General features: G+C 44.8%; 1 protein-coding gene across 7 annotated transcripts in view; it reads left to right on the top strand.

The window, feature by feature from the left end:
• Window positions 1-6,812: 6,812 nt before the first annotated feature.
• The window catches only part of PHF11 (PHD finger protein 11), a 52,331-nt gene continuing 40,353 nt past the window's right edge, over window positions 6,813-18,790 (top strand). For 2 of the 7 annotated variants that reach the window (XM_069970002.1, XM_069970000.1), the window contains exons 1-6: window positions 6,817-7,119; window positions 9,761-9,886; window positions 10,301-10,422; window positions 12,483-12,520; window positions 13,969-14,006; window positions 15,542-15,588. In XM_069970002.1, coding sequence (XP_069826103.1) covers window positions 7,009-7,119; window positions 9,761-9,886; window positions 10,301-10,422; window positions 12,483-12,520; window positions 13,969-14,006; window positions 15,542-15,588 — 482 coding nt within the window. In that variant the 5' untranslated portion in view covers window positions 6,817-7,008. Of the gene's footprint in view, window positions 7,202-7,304; window positions 7,398-9,760; window positions 9,887-10,300; window positions 10,423-12,482; window positions 12,521-13,968; window positions 14,007-15,541; window positions 15,589-18,790 lie in introns of those variants that run through there. The other 5 variants (XM_069970006.1, XM_069970001.1, XM_069970005.1 and 2 more) reach the window with 5 other exon arrangements.

Genomic DNA, 18,790 nt, shown 5'->3' with positions numbered 1-18,790 from the left:
ACTGGCTTTAGAGAAGATTTTCTTGGGTTAAAAAGTAGTCTTATACGCAGGAAAATACAGTATATACAATTCACCTTCATGCAAATAATCCATACTGATTACTTTGCTTCTGTCATCACCTTAATACTTTTTAAGGGTGCGTTCACACCTACAGGATCTGCAGCAGATTTGATGCTGTGTTCAGTTATTTAAATGAAATCAGCTGCAGATCCTGTAGGTGTGAACGCACCATAAATATACATGTCAAACCACTCATTTAACCCAAGGGGCCTAACTAGGGATGGTCCGAACCGGCCGAGGTTCGGGTTCGTACGAACCCGAACCCTCGGTAATGATTCCCGCTGTCTGCCCGCTCTGTGGAGAGGGTGGATACAGCCGGAGGACCGCCTGGAAAACTGGGATACAGCCATAGCTATAGGCTGTATCCCAGTTTTCCAGGCTATCCTCCCGCTGTATCCACCTGCTGCACGGAGCGGGCAGACAGCGGGAATCTGATGCCGAGCGTTCTGGTTTATAAGAACCCGAACCTCGGCCAGTTCGGACCATCCCTAGGCCTAATGCATCAGCTTGGACTATAATCTCTGTTTTCTTGTTTAAAGGGAACCAATCACACACAAATTGGCCATAAAGATAAGGAAACGTGCTGGTACATCAGCCAGCACGCTTCCTAACCATCCCCCTGTCCCCTCCGTCCCATGAACATTCAGCCCGCAAAGTTAGTTTAATAGTGTCCCGCGCTGTATGCAAATTACCATGTAAGTAGTCAAGGTGGGCGGGCGGCTGGTCAAGTAGTCCCGGTGGGCGGGGGCTTCGTCATGTAGTCACAGGCTCCTGGGCCGCCTCCGGTGCTGTAATCACGCCCCTCCGGGCGTGTTGTAAAGCGGCTCCTGGTGACGTCACTCGGGGGGGCCGGCATTGCACGTCGGCCACGCCGACGTCTTTACTAAGCTGCGCGTGCGCAGTACAGTGGGTGAAGCCGCTGCTGTACTACGCCGCGCAAGCGCAGTACAGCAGCGTCTTCTCAGGCTGCACTGCGCATGCGCAGCTTAGTAAAGACGTCGGCGTGGCCGACGTGCAATGCCGGCCCCCCCGAGTGACGTCACCAGGAGCCGCTTTACAACACGCCCGGAGGGGCGTGATTACAGCACCGGAGGCGGCCCAGGAGCCTGTGACTACATGACGAAGCCCCCGCCCACCGGGACTACTTGACCAGCCGCCCGCCCACCTTGACTACTTACATGGTAATTTGCATACAGCGCGGGACACTATTAAACTAACTTTGCGGGCTGAATGTTCATGGGACGGAGGGGACAGGGGGATGGTTAGGAAGCGTGCTGGCTGATGTACCAGCACGTTTCCTTATCTTTATGGCCAATTTGTGTGTGATTGGTTCCCTTTAATAACTGAGCTTGCTGATCTCCACCTCCCAATAAGCCACCAACATGTTTTAAGCCCCTAAAATGCATGCCCCATTGTGTGAATTACTTATATGCTGGATCAACCTGGAGCAACTTCTACCACACTACTGTATAGTATGGCATATACAACGATGATTGGCATTACTACATTACTAGCCTTACTGTTTTTACGTTGTTCAAACAGCTGCATTGGCCTCATTTACCCCTTCAGGACCGGGCTAATTTTTGTTTTTGCGCTTTCATTTTTTACGCCTAATGTTTAAAAAGCCATAGCACTTGCATTTTTTCACCTACAGACCCACATGAGCCCTTATTTTTTGCGACACCAATTGTACTTTGCAAAGGCAGACTTAATTTTTCCATAAAATATGCTTTGAAACTGGAAAAAAAAATATTTACTCAGTGAAATAAAAAAAAAAAGGGATTTGTTTTCAGGTTTATGCCATTAGCCCTATAAGAAAAACTGGCATGTTTTATATGATCCTCTAGACCAGGGGTACTCCACAACTTTTAGTGAAGGTCCACTTACCGGGGTCTATTGTCAGGTGAAGGTCCGAGCCGAACATCAGTAGGAAACGTGTTTTGTTACTTTTCACAAAGCTTGTTGAACTATTTACATACAGAATTGATGCTTATTAGTGGGGAAACTGGCATTTTTTCTCTCTCACCAGCCCTTTGAAATTAGGTACAAAGGGGGTGACTGCCCCAGTAGTATATAGCCCCCCTGTGCACTCCCCCAGTAGTATATAGCCCCCTGGGTGCACTCCCCCAGTTGTATATAGCCCCCCTGGGTGCTCTCCCCCCATAGAATATAGCCCCCCTGTGTGCTCTCCCCCTGTAGTATATAGCCCCCTGTGCGCTCTCCCCCTGTAGTATATAGCCCCCCTTTGTGCTCTCCCCCTGTAGTATATAGCCCCCCTTTGTGCTCTCCCCCTGTAGTATATAGCTCCTCTGTGTGCTCTCCCCAGTACATAGCCCCCGTGTGTGCTCTCCCCCAGTATATAGCCCCCCTGTGCGCTCTCCCCCAGTATATATCCCCACTGTGCGCTCTCCCCCAGTATATAGCCCCTCTGTGTGCTCTCGCCCAGTATATAGCCCCCCTGTGTGCTCTCCCCCAGTATATAGCCCCCCCTGTGTGCTCTTCCCCATAGTAAAGCCCCCCTGTGCGCTCTCCCCCAGCATATAGCCCCCCTGTGCGCTCTCCCCCAGTATATAGCCCCCGTGTGCACTCCCCCAGTATATAGCCCCCCTGTGCGCTCTCCCCCAGTATATACCCCCCCTGTGCGCTCTCTCCCAGTATATAGCCCCCCTGTGCGCTCTCCCCCAGTATATAGCCCCCTCTGTGCGCACTCCCCCAGTATTTAGCCCCTCTGTGTGCTCTCCCCCAGTATATAGACCCCCTGTGTGCTCTCCCCCAGTATATAGCCCCCCTGTGCGCTCTCCCCCAGTATTTAGCCCCTCTGTGTGCTCTCCCCCAGTATATAGACCCCCTGTGTGCTCTCCCCCAGTATATAGCCCCCCTGTGCGCTCTCCCCCTCCTATATAGCATAAAAAAAACCAAACACTGCGTCCTGCGTGTCCTCTTCTCCTTCTTCTGCGGCCGCACTGCAGTGGTCACTAAAGGTCGCTCTCCCCGCCAGCGCAGGAACGTCACTCGAGCGCCGGCACCAGAGGGGGCCTCTTGTGACCGCTGCGGCCACGAGAGTGACTGACAGGGAGGGAGACAATGGCTTCCTCCCTGTCAATGCTGCTGCTCGGTATCTATGAGCGCTCGTAACGAGCGCTCATAGATACTTACTGTGCAGGGAGCAGCGCCGCAGCCGGGGTCAGGACAGCTGGCCGCTGCGGTCCGGGTTCGGACCGTGGTCCACCAGTTGGGGACCCCTGCTCTAGACAGTACAATTACAACAATATGCAACTTGTGTAATTTTTTTTTTATCTCTATTTTCCATCGGTACCTTGCTTGCATATACTGTATGTGACTTTTTGATCCCTTTTTATTACAATTGTTCTGGATTTTATGTGACCAAAAATCATCAATTCTGCACTTTGGCGGATTTTATGCGCTTACACTGTTTACAGTGTGAGATCAAGAATGTGATAATTTAATAAATACACCTATAGTCAGAAGACTGGCATAATAAGACACACCTACATAATGGAAGGGCTCACTCTTATAGATGTTAGTGATAATTTAATAGTTCAGACGATTTTAAACGTTTATTAGGTGAGGGGATTTTTTTATTAATGAAAAACCTTTTTTATACTTTAACTTTTAGTTCCCCTGGGGGACTTTTATTATTACTGCACTGAGCTCTCAAAGAGATCAGTGCAGTATACTTATACAGCACTGATCGATTAGATCAGTGCTGTATTGCTCTGGGCTGCTGGAGCCCACTGCAATCCATTACCAAGCCTGGATCAGTGTCATTGTGATGCTGAGGCCCGGCGGGTTAAGATGAAGGGATCCCCCTCCGCGATTGCATCTTGGGGGGAGGCAAATACATTGCTTTCAAAAAGTCATACGGGTTGGGCAACGGCAGTTTCTAAAAAAAGCAAAAAAAAACACAAAAACAGCACTGTCTCCTTGCCTTTTTTCTTTTTGGACATTGTGAGCAGTGGGTCAAGTCCGGTGAGGCGAGCACCCTGTGAATTAATATATTGCATTTATAGTGCTGCTATTTTTAAAATTTTTCAAACTCTGCTGTTTCTGATACAAACCTTGGTGGCAGCAGAAGGGGCAGTGTCACCTCTTGCTGCTGCCAGTCAACGGAAGTGTATATAATATTATTTATTTATATAGTGCCAACAGATTCCACAGTGCTTCTTTTTTAGCACAATACAGTGGTTACATTACATACACACAGAACAGAATTAGACCAACTAAAAATAAAACCTGCTCACAAAAGCCTACAGACTAGAAGGACTAGGGGCAACACATTAAATCTTACACAAGTTTCAGCACCTGGGTCCTCACGTTAATAATAGGCAGCAGCGATTAACCCCTTACACAATGTGATTGCTACGTTTAAGTGTGACAGGAGCAGCTGTTACTTACAGATTGGGACCCCTGCAGTGATTGCGGGGGTCCTGATCATTTTCCCTGACCCCAGAAGTTTTATACTTACCCCTAGAGAGGAACGAACAGGGTTCGGGTCCATCCGAACCCGATTGTTCGGCATTTGATTAGCAGTGGCTGCTGAAGTTGGATAAAGCTCTAAGGTTGTCTGGAAAACATGGATACAGCCAATGACTATATCCATGTTTTCCACATAGCCTTAGGGCTTTATCCAACTTCAGCAGCCACCGCTAATCAAATGCCGAACGTTCGGGTTCGGATGGACACGAGCATGCTTGAGATTCGCTCATCTCTACTTACCTCCATGCATTCTGATTGGATATCTGGTCACAGAGTGCCAATAATACTGCAATAGCATAGCATTGAACATCAGTATGTGACCCAAGGAAGCCCGGGGCGATCTGAAGATCAACAAGGGGGGTACAGAGGTTGGACTCCCCGCAGTCTCTTACTTGCCCCCTATCCTGTGTGACTTTTAATCAGAGAACCCCTTTAATAATAATTATTTGCAAAAAAAAAAAGTTTTATTGTAAAAAAATAGTACATTAGAAAAACAATGAAAACATGGATATTGTTGTGACCAGACTGATGTCCCGCAGGTTAGGCCCCCTTCACACTTCAGGAAAATTTGTCAGTTTTTCTCGTCAGGATTTCCTCACCCATAGGGTTGCATTAAAAACTGACACCCTTTAGGATTTTTCCTAAAGGGTGTCTGTTTAGGAAAATAGGTCTTGAAATTATAGAACCTGTCATCAGGATTTCCTGTACAGATGTACCCATAGAAGTCTATGGGAGCTCAAGAAATCCTGAATACACTCCTGATGGTTTCCTAAAGGTAAGAATGGATTAGTCAGGAAATCCTGATGCTTTCCTGAAGTCTTCGAGGCTTCCTGATCAGGATTTCCTAACAGTTAAAAGTGACATAGATGTGTGAAGAGGTATATGGGGATATAAACGTGCTATAGCTCTTAGAAGGTGAGGAGGAAAAAACAAAAAATGCAAAAATGAAAATCGGCATCTGTTTATTTGGGCCATTTTGGGCTTGGTCATGAAGAGGTTAAAGTGAATGTACCATTAGGTACATACCTTTAGGTTTTTAGATGAATAGACCGGTGCCGCAGTCCTTTTTTTTGAACCATGGCCCGGATCCTGAGCACATCGCCAGTCTATTTCCGGGCACCGGCCTGATGCACTGGAGGTGGGCCCTCCTGCCCCCAGTGTGACCAAACCCCCCTCCTCTCTGTGACGCGGCTTCATAACAATCGACCTGTTCATGTAAAAAACTTGAAACAATGTACCTAATGCTTTAGGGATCCATAAAATTAAAGAGTGAATTGGCCTCTGTAATGATAAATGGCACATTTACTGTAGAAATACACCCTTGCCTACCCTAGGACTTAACCGCAGAACAAGTACTCTGTAAGGGTATAAACCCACACACCGTATATGCAGCGTATTTACTGCTGCGATATGCAGCAAATACGCAGATTAGATCTAAATAACTGAACACAGCATCAAATCTGCACCATCAAATCTGCACCATCAAATCTGCTGCGTATTTGCTGCGTATCTGGTGTGTGGGTTTGTACCCTAAGGGTGCTTTCACACCTACCGGATCCGCAGCTGGTCTCACTTCTGCGGAATCGTAGCGAGATCAGCTGCGGATCTGGTACCATTCACCCCTATGATAGCACATACTCGCAGCGGGATTGACATCCCGCTGTGAATATGTGCTTTAACCCCCCGCTTAAACAAACAACTAAAGTGCCCAAAAAGAAGGTAACCCCCCGCTGTCCGCAGCCCCCATCCCCGGCCGCATCCTGCAGCCCGCCGCCGAGAGCATACAGTACCTGCTCGGCGGCGCGGCTGCAGTGAGGCTGCCGGCTCCGGTCCCGCTCAGATCAGCTGAGCGGGATCGGAGCCTCACTGCAGCCGCGCCGCTGAGCAGGTAATGTATGCTCTCGGCGGCGGGCTGCAGGATGCGGCCGGGGATGGAGGGGGGATGCGGCGGCGGGCTGCAGGATGCGGCCGGGGATGGGGGGGGATGCTGCGGCGGGCTGCAGGATGCGGACGGGGATGGGGGGGGGGATGCGGCGGCGGGGCTGCGGACAGCGGGGGGTTAAAGCACATATTCACAGCCGGATGTCAATTTGTGCAGTAAATGTTGCAGGTCCTTGAGGTTTCCATAACATGTGGAGCTGAGGAAACCCTATCTACATGTATGGGATGCGGATATATATAGGATGAGCAATGTCCTTATATCTGACAGGAAAGTCATCGCCAGAGAATCCGTGTCAAATTACGTGAGGAGAACATTGCGCACTGTATGAGGCACAGGGGGAGCCCGTGTTTCCTCCTCCTCCAAATAACAATTCTCCACTGTCTTGTAGAAACTTGGGAAATCGAAAGTGGAAGTAGAAGAAGAACCAGAAACAGCGGGGGAGGGGGGGCGTCCCTGCTCCATCCGGGAGAAGAGGGAGCGGCGGCGGCGGCACACAGGGCTCCTCCACCATGGCTGCGCCGGGCACCTGCGCCCTCTGCAAGCAAACCGACACGAATGACATCACCGGGAAGCTGCTGGAAATACCGGATGCAGACATAGTGGCGCACTTCAACTGCATGGTGAGCAGAGGCCGTGCTACAGGCCTGTCCGGTGCGGACTGAGGAGACACGCCATGAGTGCGGATTACTGACAGGTCACCTGGTGTGTATGTGGTAACAGTGAGGCCGGAGCGGCAGGGTGTGGTAACTGCGCATGCGTGTGTGGTGGACGCGACTCAGGGAAGGGTCTGTAGTCGCAGGGTGCTGTGATCCCCCAGAGTAACCATGGTTACAGGATGAGCTTACACGCCTCATCTGTACCCTATACCCCACTGAGGCCATGTCACGGTAGGGAGCAGGTTACACACAGATTCTTATACAATCTCCATTAAAATCCATCATGTGGGGCATATATGACCGCACACTCACATAAACAAACACAAAAAGTCACACTTCTTTGCCCTAGCTTGTTCACCTGAATCAAGTGTAAAACATGGCACAAATGTGCCCGCTCATACGTTTCTGAGGCTTATGCTGCGTTTACACAGAGCGATAATTGGCCCGATCGTACGATTAACGATTTCGTAGTAAAAAAAATTTTCTATAACGGTCAGCGTTTATATCGTACGGAAAAATCGTTTTTTGCGATCATTTTGCGATCGCTTAAGCCTATCTCGCACATAGGTTAAATGGGTGAACGACTGTTTAAACGGAACGATCTGCAGAATTTTTGCGAACGACCAACGACGATTTGAGAACGATTGCTCACTCGTCGCTTGATCGTTCGCTGCGTTTACACGTACGATTATCGTTTGAATTGGATCGTTATCGTGCAAATTTGCTCGATAATTGTTACGTGTAAACGCAGCATTAGACACAACAATACTGAAAGGAGCAGGACATGGCGGTGGGGTTAGGATACACCGAGGCATGTAATAGTCATTGCAGCTGGCACCTGGGGTTGTCTTCTTAAAGTGTACCTTTCGGAACAAGCCCTGCCGGATCAGCGGCACATTCCTCTCTTTATCCTGAAGTTTCGGTATCCATGGTTATGAACCACGCCACAATAGAAATGTGCGCAACCTGCATTGGAGGTCACATGCATTTCTGTCATGGTTTGTAACCATGGATACCCGAACTTCCTGATGTAGGGAGGAGTGATGAGCGATTTTGCCGAATGTTTGAGTTTGTCCACACTTGAAGGTTCAGGATTGGATTTTGTGTGGCTGGAGATGTTGGATTTAGCCCTAGGGCTGCCAGGAAAACATGCATAAGGCCTTTGGCAGTATCCATGTTTTCCAGGACTTCCTAGGGCTGCATTCAACTTCTCCAGCCAATGGAAGTCAATTGCCGTGCCGCTGTAATTGTACAGCAAGCAGAGATTTAAACACTTTAGGTGCTCCTGGCATCATAAGGATACATGATGTCTTGATGTCTTTCATTCTCCTGTGCAACGTCATGTTCCGTGGCTTCTAATTTTCATAGGGGTCCATGAAGTATTCCATGATCTTTTTTTTTTAGAACTATACCCTGGCAGGTTGCAAATGGAAAAATAAAGAATTGTTATCTTTCCCTCTTTCTGCTACTTCCATTTTCGTGGAGCTCCCGATCCCCGTGCACAGCACTTCTGGAATATGGGTTGGCATCTAGAGTTGTTCATTCAGCCAATCTGTGGTTGAAGAAGTTACATTGACTTATAGGGCCACTTAAAGCATAAGTGTGGCGAAAATTTTTATTCAAGTATTGTATTGCCCCCTAAGAGTTATACAAATCACCAATATTTACTTATTATGGGAAATGCACATAAAGTGCTTCTTTCCCTGCGCTTACTACTGCATCAAGGCTTCACTTCCTGGATAAAATGGTGATGTCACGACCCGACTCCTAGAGCTGTGCGGGCTGTGGCAGCTGGAGAGGATGATGGCAGGGGGACACTGAGGGACACAGGACACTGGAGGGACACTGAGCATCCCTCTGCCATCATTCTTTCCAGCAGCCATAGCTCGCACAGCTCTGGGAGTCGGGTCGTGACATCACCATGTTATCCAGGAAGTGAAGCCTTGATGCAGTAGTAAGTGCAGGGAAAAAAGCACTTTATGTGCATTTTCTGTAATAAGTGTATATTGGGGATTTATATAACTTTTGGGAGGCAGTACAATACTTTCATACAAATTTTCGCCAGACTTCTCCTTTAATATGGTGGTTTGGGCAGTCTCCCGACAGGAGCCACCCCTTGGCTGGGCCCTTCCCGGAGGGATATCTGGCTATCCTGTGTTTTGAGCAGGGCTGTGGAGTCGGTAAGCCGCAGCTCCGACTCCGACTCTTGAATTGGCATTGCTCCCACCTAGCCAGAATCCTGCTCCACACTGATGAGGGGCAGCAGAGAGCAACGTGTCAGACTGAACAGAATTGATCACTTTTTGCAGTACATTCAGCAGCTGCTAAGTACAGGAAGTAAATTACAAATCTTAATAACTTTCTGACACCAGTTGGTTTGAAAGAAAAAAAAATTCTTTGGAGTTCCCCTTTATGCCTAATACTGTTGTGTTGGGCAGGGTAAGAGAGGCAGATGTTGGGATTTATGTACCTCACCACTGCATCACTCCTGCTCACTGACTACTCACTAGACCAGTAGGCTGCAAACATAACAAAATAGTGTGGACCAAAAATGTTTATTTTTTCCGTTTTGACTAATATTCTTTTAATGCTTTATTTTCTTTAGATATATTCCCCTGCAGTGACAACAACAGTCTCACAAGAGTACTCACAAGACTCACAAGAGGACTCAGAAAGATTTCATTTTGATGTTAAGTCTGTGCAAAAAGAAATAAAGAGAGGAAAAAACCTGGTAAGCTTATTTACTAGAATGATTATAGTGATATTGTCCCCCCTTTCCATATTCTCAGCATTATTCTTAAGCTTATGTTCTAGACATTTCATATCTTACCATGTAAAGGATTTCTTGGTGGTCTCCCCCCTTTAAAATGCATGTTATTGTTGGTGGACGGTGGCGTATGGGCAGGGCTTTGTGCCCCATACCCCTGCCTACATCCATGCCACAGGCCCCACCCCTCTGTAATGTCATTGCCATCTAGGCCCCTCCCCCTCCGCAGCATCATAGGAATGGGCCGAACTAGAGGCATATGCAAAAATACTGCGAAGATGCCATCAACATCAGTGAGATTTTGTTTTTAAAGGCTAGGTAGTATGATGTGTAATTTTTTTCACTTTATACAATTAGTAAAAAAAAATTTATTTTCAGAGATGTACTTTATGTAAAAGAAACGGAGCCACTGTCGGCTGTGACATCAAAACCTGCAAGAGAAATTATCACTATCCTTGTGTAATAAAAGCTAAGGGTTCTCCAAGTCGATATAAATACGTGTGAGTTACATTTCCTTTTTTTTTTTTTTTTTTTCAAATTCATGTGCAAATTTACAGGTGTATTTACAATATGGCCAAGGTTAGAAAAAGGAAGAATAGTAGCATCCACAGAAAATCTATTACTAAGACAAACAGATAAGGCAACAGACTAAAGCGGCTCCCTGATTTAGGCGCTGGCTCCTGTAGCTCACTGCTTGTGTGCTGCTACTGTCATCCATGGTGCAGGATTTTAATATAGGACTCAATTCTTTTAACCAAGCCCTGTATTTTATTACAGTGCAGGTAATGACGGCATGGTGACAGAGGAGGCAGGCTTAGCTGTGGCAGCTTGGCACTGGCTTTTAGATACTTAAAGGGGTTGTCTAGCGAAAAACTTTTTCTTTCATATCAACTGGTGTCAGTCATATAGATTTGTAATTTGCTTCTATTAAAAAATCTGAATCTCAAGTCTTCCCATACTTCCCATCAGCTGCTTTATGTCCTGCAGGAAATGGTGCTTTCTTTTCAGTCTGACACAGTGCTCTCTGCTGACATCTCTGGCCGAGATTTTCTAGAGAAAACCTCTCCTGTTCTGGACAGTTCCTGTCTCAGCCAGCGATGTCAGCAGAGAGTAGTGTGTCAGACTGAAAATAAAACAACATTTCCTGCAGGACATATAGTAGCTAATAAGTATGGGAGCCTATACTTCACCTGTTCCCCGCTCCGGCTTGCTTCTGTGGTTCCCGACACGTCCCGCTCGGCGCACTGACTGGCTGAGCGGGACGTGAAGACACTGGGAGCCCCAAAGCAAGCCGGAGCGGGGACCAGGTGAAGTATAGGCTCCAGCGGCGGGGGGTTAACGGGGCCGGCTGCTGTCAAACTCGCAGCGGGACGTACATCCTGCTGCGAGTTTGTCTGCCCATAGGGCGTACAGGTCACGGATCTGCAGCGGATCCGTTACGTGTGAACGCACCCTAAATGGTCACTGTCATTAAAAAAGAAACAGTTTGACATGTCAGAGAGATGTCAGAAGTTTTGATCGTTCAGGGTCTAAGTGTTTAGGCTGCGACCAATCAGGAGAGAGTTGTATGCATCTCTATGAGAGCGCTGTCATAGAGATGCATAGAAGTCACTGAAATCTGTCCTCTGTAGACTTAGGACAGCCAGAGAAGAGACAACGTGGGTATGAGCGGGACCTGAATAGTGTTGGAGCACAGTAATAATGCTTTGATATAGAAATGCCATCATCCTGGGTAAATATACTGGCAGTCAGACTGCATCATTAAAGGGGTTATCCAGCGAAAATATTTTTCTTTCAAATCAACTGATATCAGAAAGTTATATAGACTTGTAATTTACTTCTATTAAAAAATCTCAAGTTTTCCCATACTTATTAGCTACTATATGTCCTGCAGGAAATGTTTTATTTTCAGTCTAACACAGTGCTCTCTGCTGACATCTCTGCCCGAGACAGGAACTCTATCTCAGTTTTCTATGAATCCCCATAGAAGACTAAAAATAAAACATTTCCTGCATGACATACAGCAGCTAATAAGTATGGGAAGACTTGAGATTCTTTAATAGAAGTAAATTACAAATCTATATAACTTTCTGACACCAGTTGATTTGAAAGAAAAAGATTTTTGCTGGACAACCCCTTTAAATAGGTTGAACACCTTTGCACAACTTTTATTTATGGTCTTCTTTTGAGGCCAGTGAGACACTTATATAAGGATGCCCTGACTCCATTATATATAGCTCCATTTTATAAGTGAGTGCCTTATTTCTCATTAGAAGGCCTTGCCATAACGTTGTGCAAAGGACTCTATAGTGTCAGGGTGTGTTCAGAGTTATTCTGCCTGCCTCTGTATGAAATGGGACTCGTATAGAGTTATGGTAAAGGCCTTATGCACCAGAATAGGAACACTGGAGTGGTAATATGGCAGTGTGCAGTAGTCACTTGGGCTTGTGTACTTTGCAGTGCTTGCATATTTTTATTTAATTCTTAAAGTAAACAGGTTCTATAATTTAAATATGTAAATGCCGTAAATTACACTTACTGAAATGAATCTTTTTTACAGTGTCTATTGTGCTGTTCATAAAAATAAGAAAAATAATGGTAAGTCATTTTTGTTGGAGCTACTTTTCTGTTATGTCTCATTGTCTGTCTGTGTATCTGAGGTTTAGTTATAATAGTTTTTGCACAACACATTAAGGGGCACATTTCTCAAAGTCCGTGCTTAGTGCAAACTTAAAAAAACACAAAATTTTGCGCAAAATGCAAAAACTGTGCACTTTTGTTTGTACCTTGTGCACCAAAATTTATCAATTGTTGTGCCCTGATTAGCCAAAAAACAGGCTAAAAATCTATGCCAGGTCCAAGCTGGCAAGATTTTATAGCCTATTGCATAGCAGCATTACTCTAGATAACATTCCACTAGATTTATCAAGAGGCATGCACCTCATTGTAAAACCTGCAACATTTTAAATTAGTTGTGCCTGAAAAAAGGAGCCGACATTGATAAATGTGCCCAAAATGTTCAGTGTATACATCTGAAAAATCTCCAGACGCTTGCTCTGAATAAAACCCTGTGACATATGCAACTACTGTTTATGCAAAAGGTCATCTACCCACTGACTTTACCTGGCAGTCGACTTTAGTATAAGTTGTATTAGCACCTTTATTACTATAGAAGCCTGGAGAGGACCAAGACCAGTATGGCAATTACCGGTGAATTGCATGTGATAAGGATTGGCTATGGCCACTAGTACTTATATGCCATCGGCAATTACAACCAGCACCAGGCCCTGCCACTTTTAACAAATTGCAAGTACCAGTGTTGCCTGCACTGTAGAATCACATGTGGCAACAGCGGGTCCACATCATTGTCTATAACAGGGATATCAAACTCAGGCCCTCCAGCTGTTGCAAAACTACAAGTCCCATCATGCCTGGACAGCTAAAGCTTTGGCTGTCCAGGCATGATGGGAATTGTAGTTTTGCAACAGCTGGAGGGCCTGAGTTTGACACGTCGGGTCTATAAGAATGCCCTCAACCACAAAATCAGGGAAAACTTCTATGGGTGGAATCTCCAGGACATATGATGGAAAAATTTTTGTGAGCTGCAGGTAACCTAAGGGCCCTATTACACTAGATCGGTGTTCACTTATTGAGCCCATACACGGCTTAATTATCACACAAGGGCTATATTTATCGTTAGCGATGTCCGCGCAATCCTTCATTTTTACATGATAAATAATAAAGTTCATTCTTACCTAGTCTCCCCGTTGTTCTGCAGCCTTTTGCCTGCGTTCCCCGCTCACCGCTGACATTGTACTCCCCATCTCTTTAGTGACAGGCCACTCACCACTGGCTGAGGCGGCACAACCTGTCACTGAAGAGAAGGGACCAGAAGCTCCAGCGGTGAGCGGCGAACACAGGCAAAAGGCTGCAGGACAACAGGGAAGACTAGGTAAGTATAAACTTTATTATTTTCACACAGTCATTAGCTGGTTGGTCACATCACTGAGTGCTGAACATTGTGTTGTTGTTGTTTTTTTAAATAGGAACAAAGGACTTTGAAAACGCTAAAAAGTGCATGCAGGTACAGTAGTATTGAAATTGTAATTATTACATGTCAAGTGTATTGTCACTTATTTTTGAATATTTTTTGGGGACATTTACTAAGAAGTATAATTTGAAGTATAATTAATGGTGGATTTTTGTTCCAGTATCTTGTGACTGATTTAATAAAATGTAGCACTGCCTGTGAATGTATCTAAGGAATAAGTCACAAAAATGCAAAAATTGCACACGCACATTAACCTGGTAGTGACCAGACATAGGCCTGCACCTGTTTTTGCGACTTTGTAAAAAGTTGCAAATTATAAATTGGCTGCTAATACCCGATAATGCAAACTTTTGGGTGAATAGGCAGATAAAAAAAAGTTGCATCAAAAAAAATTTGCCTGTAGAACTTAAATAGGTGCAAAGCCCTTGATAAATTTCCCCCTATGTTTTTTATATTTATTTTCCTATTTTATTGTTTTCATATTTTTTAGGAGCAGCCATCTTGCCTCAACTGTTTTTAACAGCGTTTAGATATATGCTTTACAGCAAGCCTTATGACCTTAGACACAATATTAGCATAATGGGTAGCTTTTCTATGCATGCTCTGTAATCTGTGCAGGTGCAGTATCATTCCACAGGGAGGGGTAGGCTGAGTGAATGGTAACTTATCTATATGGTGTCCTCCTTCACTGCACTCCTGTCTGTGGAGATATAGAGGAAAAATGAGGACGGGGACAGATACACATCCGGAACTTGTCCGTATTTGAAGGTCGGCAATTACAGACAGGATTACCGATGTGTAAACAACTCCTTAGAATGCAACAATAAAAATGAAGGAAAAAAGCTGGGTGGTAAGACCCAAACTGGTTAAAGGGTCTACTCTGAAATGTATTCAGGAGTAAGAAACCTTTTTTTAATGGTTTGGACTTTTTTTGTTAACTTTGTAAATTGTCCTAATCAATAAAGTGGGGCACTTACGGTACTCAAATACAACATCCTGACTGTGGCCCGTCCTCTGTAGTTATTTAGTTTGACAGCTGAAATTCTCCCATACTTTTGTGGCGATGAACAGCTCCCTCATCCATAAAATGGCTGGCTATAGAGGAGCATGTGATATTTAGGTCACTCTTCCTCCTCCACTGTTCTGCACTCTTTGCTTGTGCACACTGTACTGCTATGGAGGAGGCAGAGTGACATGTATATACCAAAAAAACTTAAAAGTGGCCAATTTAAATTACAATCACATGTTAAATTACAATCTGATGTAACATTAAGGCTGTGTTCCCAAGATGTACTCACAACGTCTGTTTTCTAGTGAATGGCCACTGTTTAACGCTAAACCACGGCCATTGTTGTAAAACTATGCCCGGAATTAAGGATCATTAACGATCATTAACGTTAATTCCGGGTGTGGTTTTACAACAATGGCCATTGTTTGCGCTTATCAGTGTGTAGCAGGAGGATAGCCTTAATGTGATACAATGCTCCATAGGTGCTGTTTGGATTAGTTGGTAATGTGACTGCTATTTTTATCTGTAAATGAATTCAAAGGTTTCTTTCTTTTGGTAGAGACGCGGAAAAAAAAAAAAGCTGCAGAACATGGCTGCTAAAAGAAGGTAAAATTGTAGAATAGTAGTAAATGTTACCATAATTAATATTAATAATAATATTTGATTCACATCATGTTAGAGATTTACATTTTTCAAACATGTCCTGTGCGTAGGTATGCTGCATTTTTAAATCAGAAACAGCATATGTTTGGAAAATGGGCTGAATGTAATCCAAGTTAGGTCAGGTGTACAAGTCTGTGATATATTGTTTGTAAACTGGCTGTGTATCACGGACTAAACTCTGTGAGAGTCCTTGCATCATAATCCATTATGATACAGTGACCTCTGGAACAGCTGAACCTCTTTACTGCAATAGCATAGTAATTAACTGTTCCGAAGCTCACTGTACCATAATAAATTATGATGCAGGGAGTCCCGTAGAGTTCAGTCTGCGATATACTAGAGCTTACGGACTGCATATCACGGACATGTGAATCTGGCCTTAGATTATGTTCATGCCACTGAAGCTATCAGGCCTACCAGAAACATATAAGACTGCACTTTATTTTTATAAGACTGCATTGACAGTGAGTTTCTATTGACCTTGTTAAGGATGTGATATTATGTATATTTAGTGAAGCCACTACAATATGGCGCTGACCTTATAAACATTCCTTAAAGCTTATGTAAGTAAACACTAGTGCTACGTAACTAACTGCTTTTGTACCTCAGCCAATAAAGTACTGACACGAACCTTAGTAGAAGAACCTCCCCCCCTCCCCCAGGATATATAAACTCACTGCCATCTTTGAATAAAGGAGATCCACCTTAACCATCAATGTGTCAGGGTGTTTGATTCTCAATGCGCACTATAAGGCTGGGTTCACACTACGTATATTTGAGGCTGTATGTTTGAGGCTGTATAGCATACAAAACAAGGAGTGGATTGAAAACACAGAAAGGCTCTGTTCACATAATGTTGTAATTGAGTGGATGGCCGTCATTTAATGGCAAATATGTGCTGTTATTTTAAAACAACGGCTGTTGTATTGAAATAATGGCAGTTATTTACTGTTATATGGCGGCCATCCACTCAATTTCAACATTGTGTGAACAGATCCTTTCTGTGTTTTCAATCCACTCCTGGTTTTGGTTGCTATGAGGACCTGACATGAGGACCAAATACAGCCTCAAATATACATAGTGTGAACCCAGCCTAAACTTGTAATTTGGAAAAGACAGTCTATATGACAGCACTCTTGAGGTGCATCCATAACAACCTATATCAGCTGATCACCCACCCAGATTAATTTTAAATGTTACATAGTGCAGTGACCAAGAGGATGCCATTTCCGACGAAATGTAGAGAGTTCCTCTCACTTAGACTCTATGCGCTATCCGTTAGCTACTGAGGAGAGCGAGACTCCCTCGTGTAGCAGAGTCCTGATCACTGGTGGCCATAGTGCTCGCATTTCCTACACGGTGCTTGTCTCACTAGCTGGAGGAGCACCGCTACAGGCGACTCCTAGGTGCACCTAGTGCAGATAGCTGCAGTGATCGCTATTTGTCACTTGATTGCACTGATATATATTATATATATCTGACTATTACGGTTTACTACTGAATACCTGGCCCATCCCTTTCAGGGTTGGCATATGGGTGATTACTGTAGTGCTCCTGTATAGTGGTTATATTAATTATTATAACACACTTATTTCTGGCAGCTGTGTTTGTAAATGATGTATCTCACCACACATGTTTTACCAGAATATTAATAAAAGTTAATTTTTATTAATTACTAGAAAATGTACCCGGCGCTGCCCGGGTATAAAGTGTCAGTGTGTTAATTAGATTTGTTCTAAGGTGCCCAGGAGGCCAAGCTAAAGGTATTGTTTCATCTGAGTTAATCAGTGGAATTAGTGTATACCTGTAGTGCATAGTTGGAGGGGTTCTGTATACCCACAATGTATAGTTTTTAGGGGTCTCGCATATCTGTAGTTCATAGTTGGGGGGCTGTATACCTATAGTGTATAGTTGGGGGGGGTCCTGTATACCTGTAGTGTGTAGTTGGGGTGGGGGGGCTGTATACCTGCAGTGTACAGTTGGTGAAGGTCCAGTATACCTGTACTGTATAGTTCGGGGGTCCTGTATACCTGTAGTATATAGTTGGTGCTGTATACCTGTAATGTATAGTTGGTGGAGGTCTTGTATACCTGTAGTTTATAGTTTGAGGGTCCTGGATACCTATAGTCTTTTATTTGTGGAGGTCTTGTATACCCGTAGTATATAGTTCAGGGGTCCTGTATACCTGTAGTGCATCGTTTGAGGGTCCTGTATAACTGTAGTATAGAGTTGGTGCTGTATACCTGTAATGTATAGTTGGTGGAGGTCTTGTATACCTGTAGTTTATAGTTTGAGGGTCCTGGATACCTATAGTCTTTTATTTGTGGAGGTCTTGTATACCCGTAGTATATAGTTCAGGGGTCCTGTATACCTGTAGTGCATCGTTTGAGGGTCCTGTATAACTGTAGTATAGAGTTGGTGGAGGTCCTGTATACCTGTAGTGTATAGTTTGGGGTCCTATATACCTGTAGTATATAGTTGGTGGAGTTCCTGTATACCTGTAGTGTATAGTTTGGGGTCCTGTATACCTGTAGTATATAGTTGGTGGAGGTCCTGTATACCTGAAGTATATAGTTGGTGGAGGTCCTGTATACCTGTAGTGTATAGTTTTGGGGTCCTGTATACCTGTAGTTTATAGTTTGTGGAGGTCCCGTGCACCTGTAGTGTATAGTTTTGGGGTCCTGTATACCTGTAGTGTCCTGTATACCTGCAGGGTCCTATTTACCCGTATGGCAGTGTTATTCAGTCACAGTGTGTCGGTATTGGTCATGTCTGGTATGGCGGTGTTATCCACTCACAGTATGGCGGTATTGGTCAGGTCTGGTGTGGCGGTGTTCTCCAGTCACAGTATGGTGGTATTGGTCAGGTCTGGTATGACAGTGTTATCCAGTCACTGTATGGCGGTATTGGTCAGGTCTGGTATGGCAGTGTTATCCAGTGACAGTATGGCAGTATTGGTCAGGTCTGGTATGACAGTGTTATCCAGTTACAGTGCGGTATTGGTCAGGTCTGGTATGACAGTGTTATCCAGTCACAGTATGGCGGTATTGGTCAGGTCTGGTATGGCGGTGTTATCCAGTCACAGTATGGCGGTATTGGTCAGGTCTAGTATGGCAGTGTTATCCAGTCACAGTATGGCCGTATT

The sequence above is a fragment of the Dendropsophus ebraccatus genome, chromosome 5 (genome assembly GCF_027789765.1).
Source record: "Dendropsophus ebraccatus isolate aDenEbr1 chromosome 5, aDenEbr1.pat, whole genome shotgun sequence".
Classification (NCBI taxonomy): domain Eukaryota; kingdom Metazoa; phylum Chordata; class Amphibia; order Anura; family Hylidae; genus Dendropsophus; species Dendropsophus ebraccatus.
Note: the sequence above shows the minus strand (reverse complement) of the source record. Positions and strands in the feature narration are given on the sequence as shown.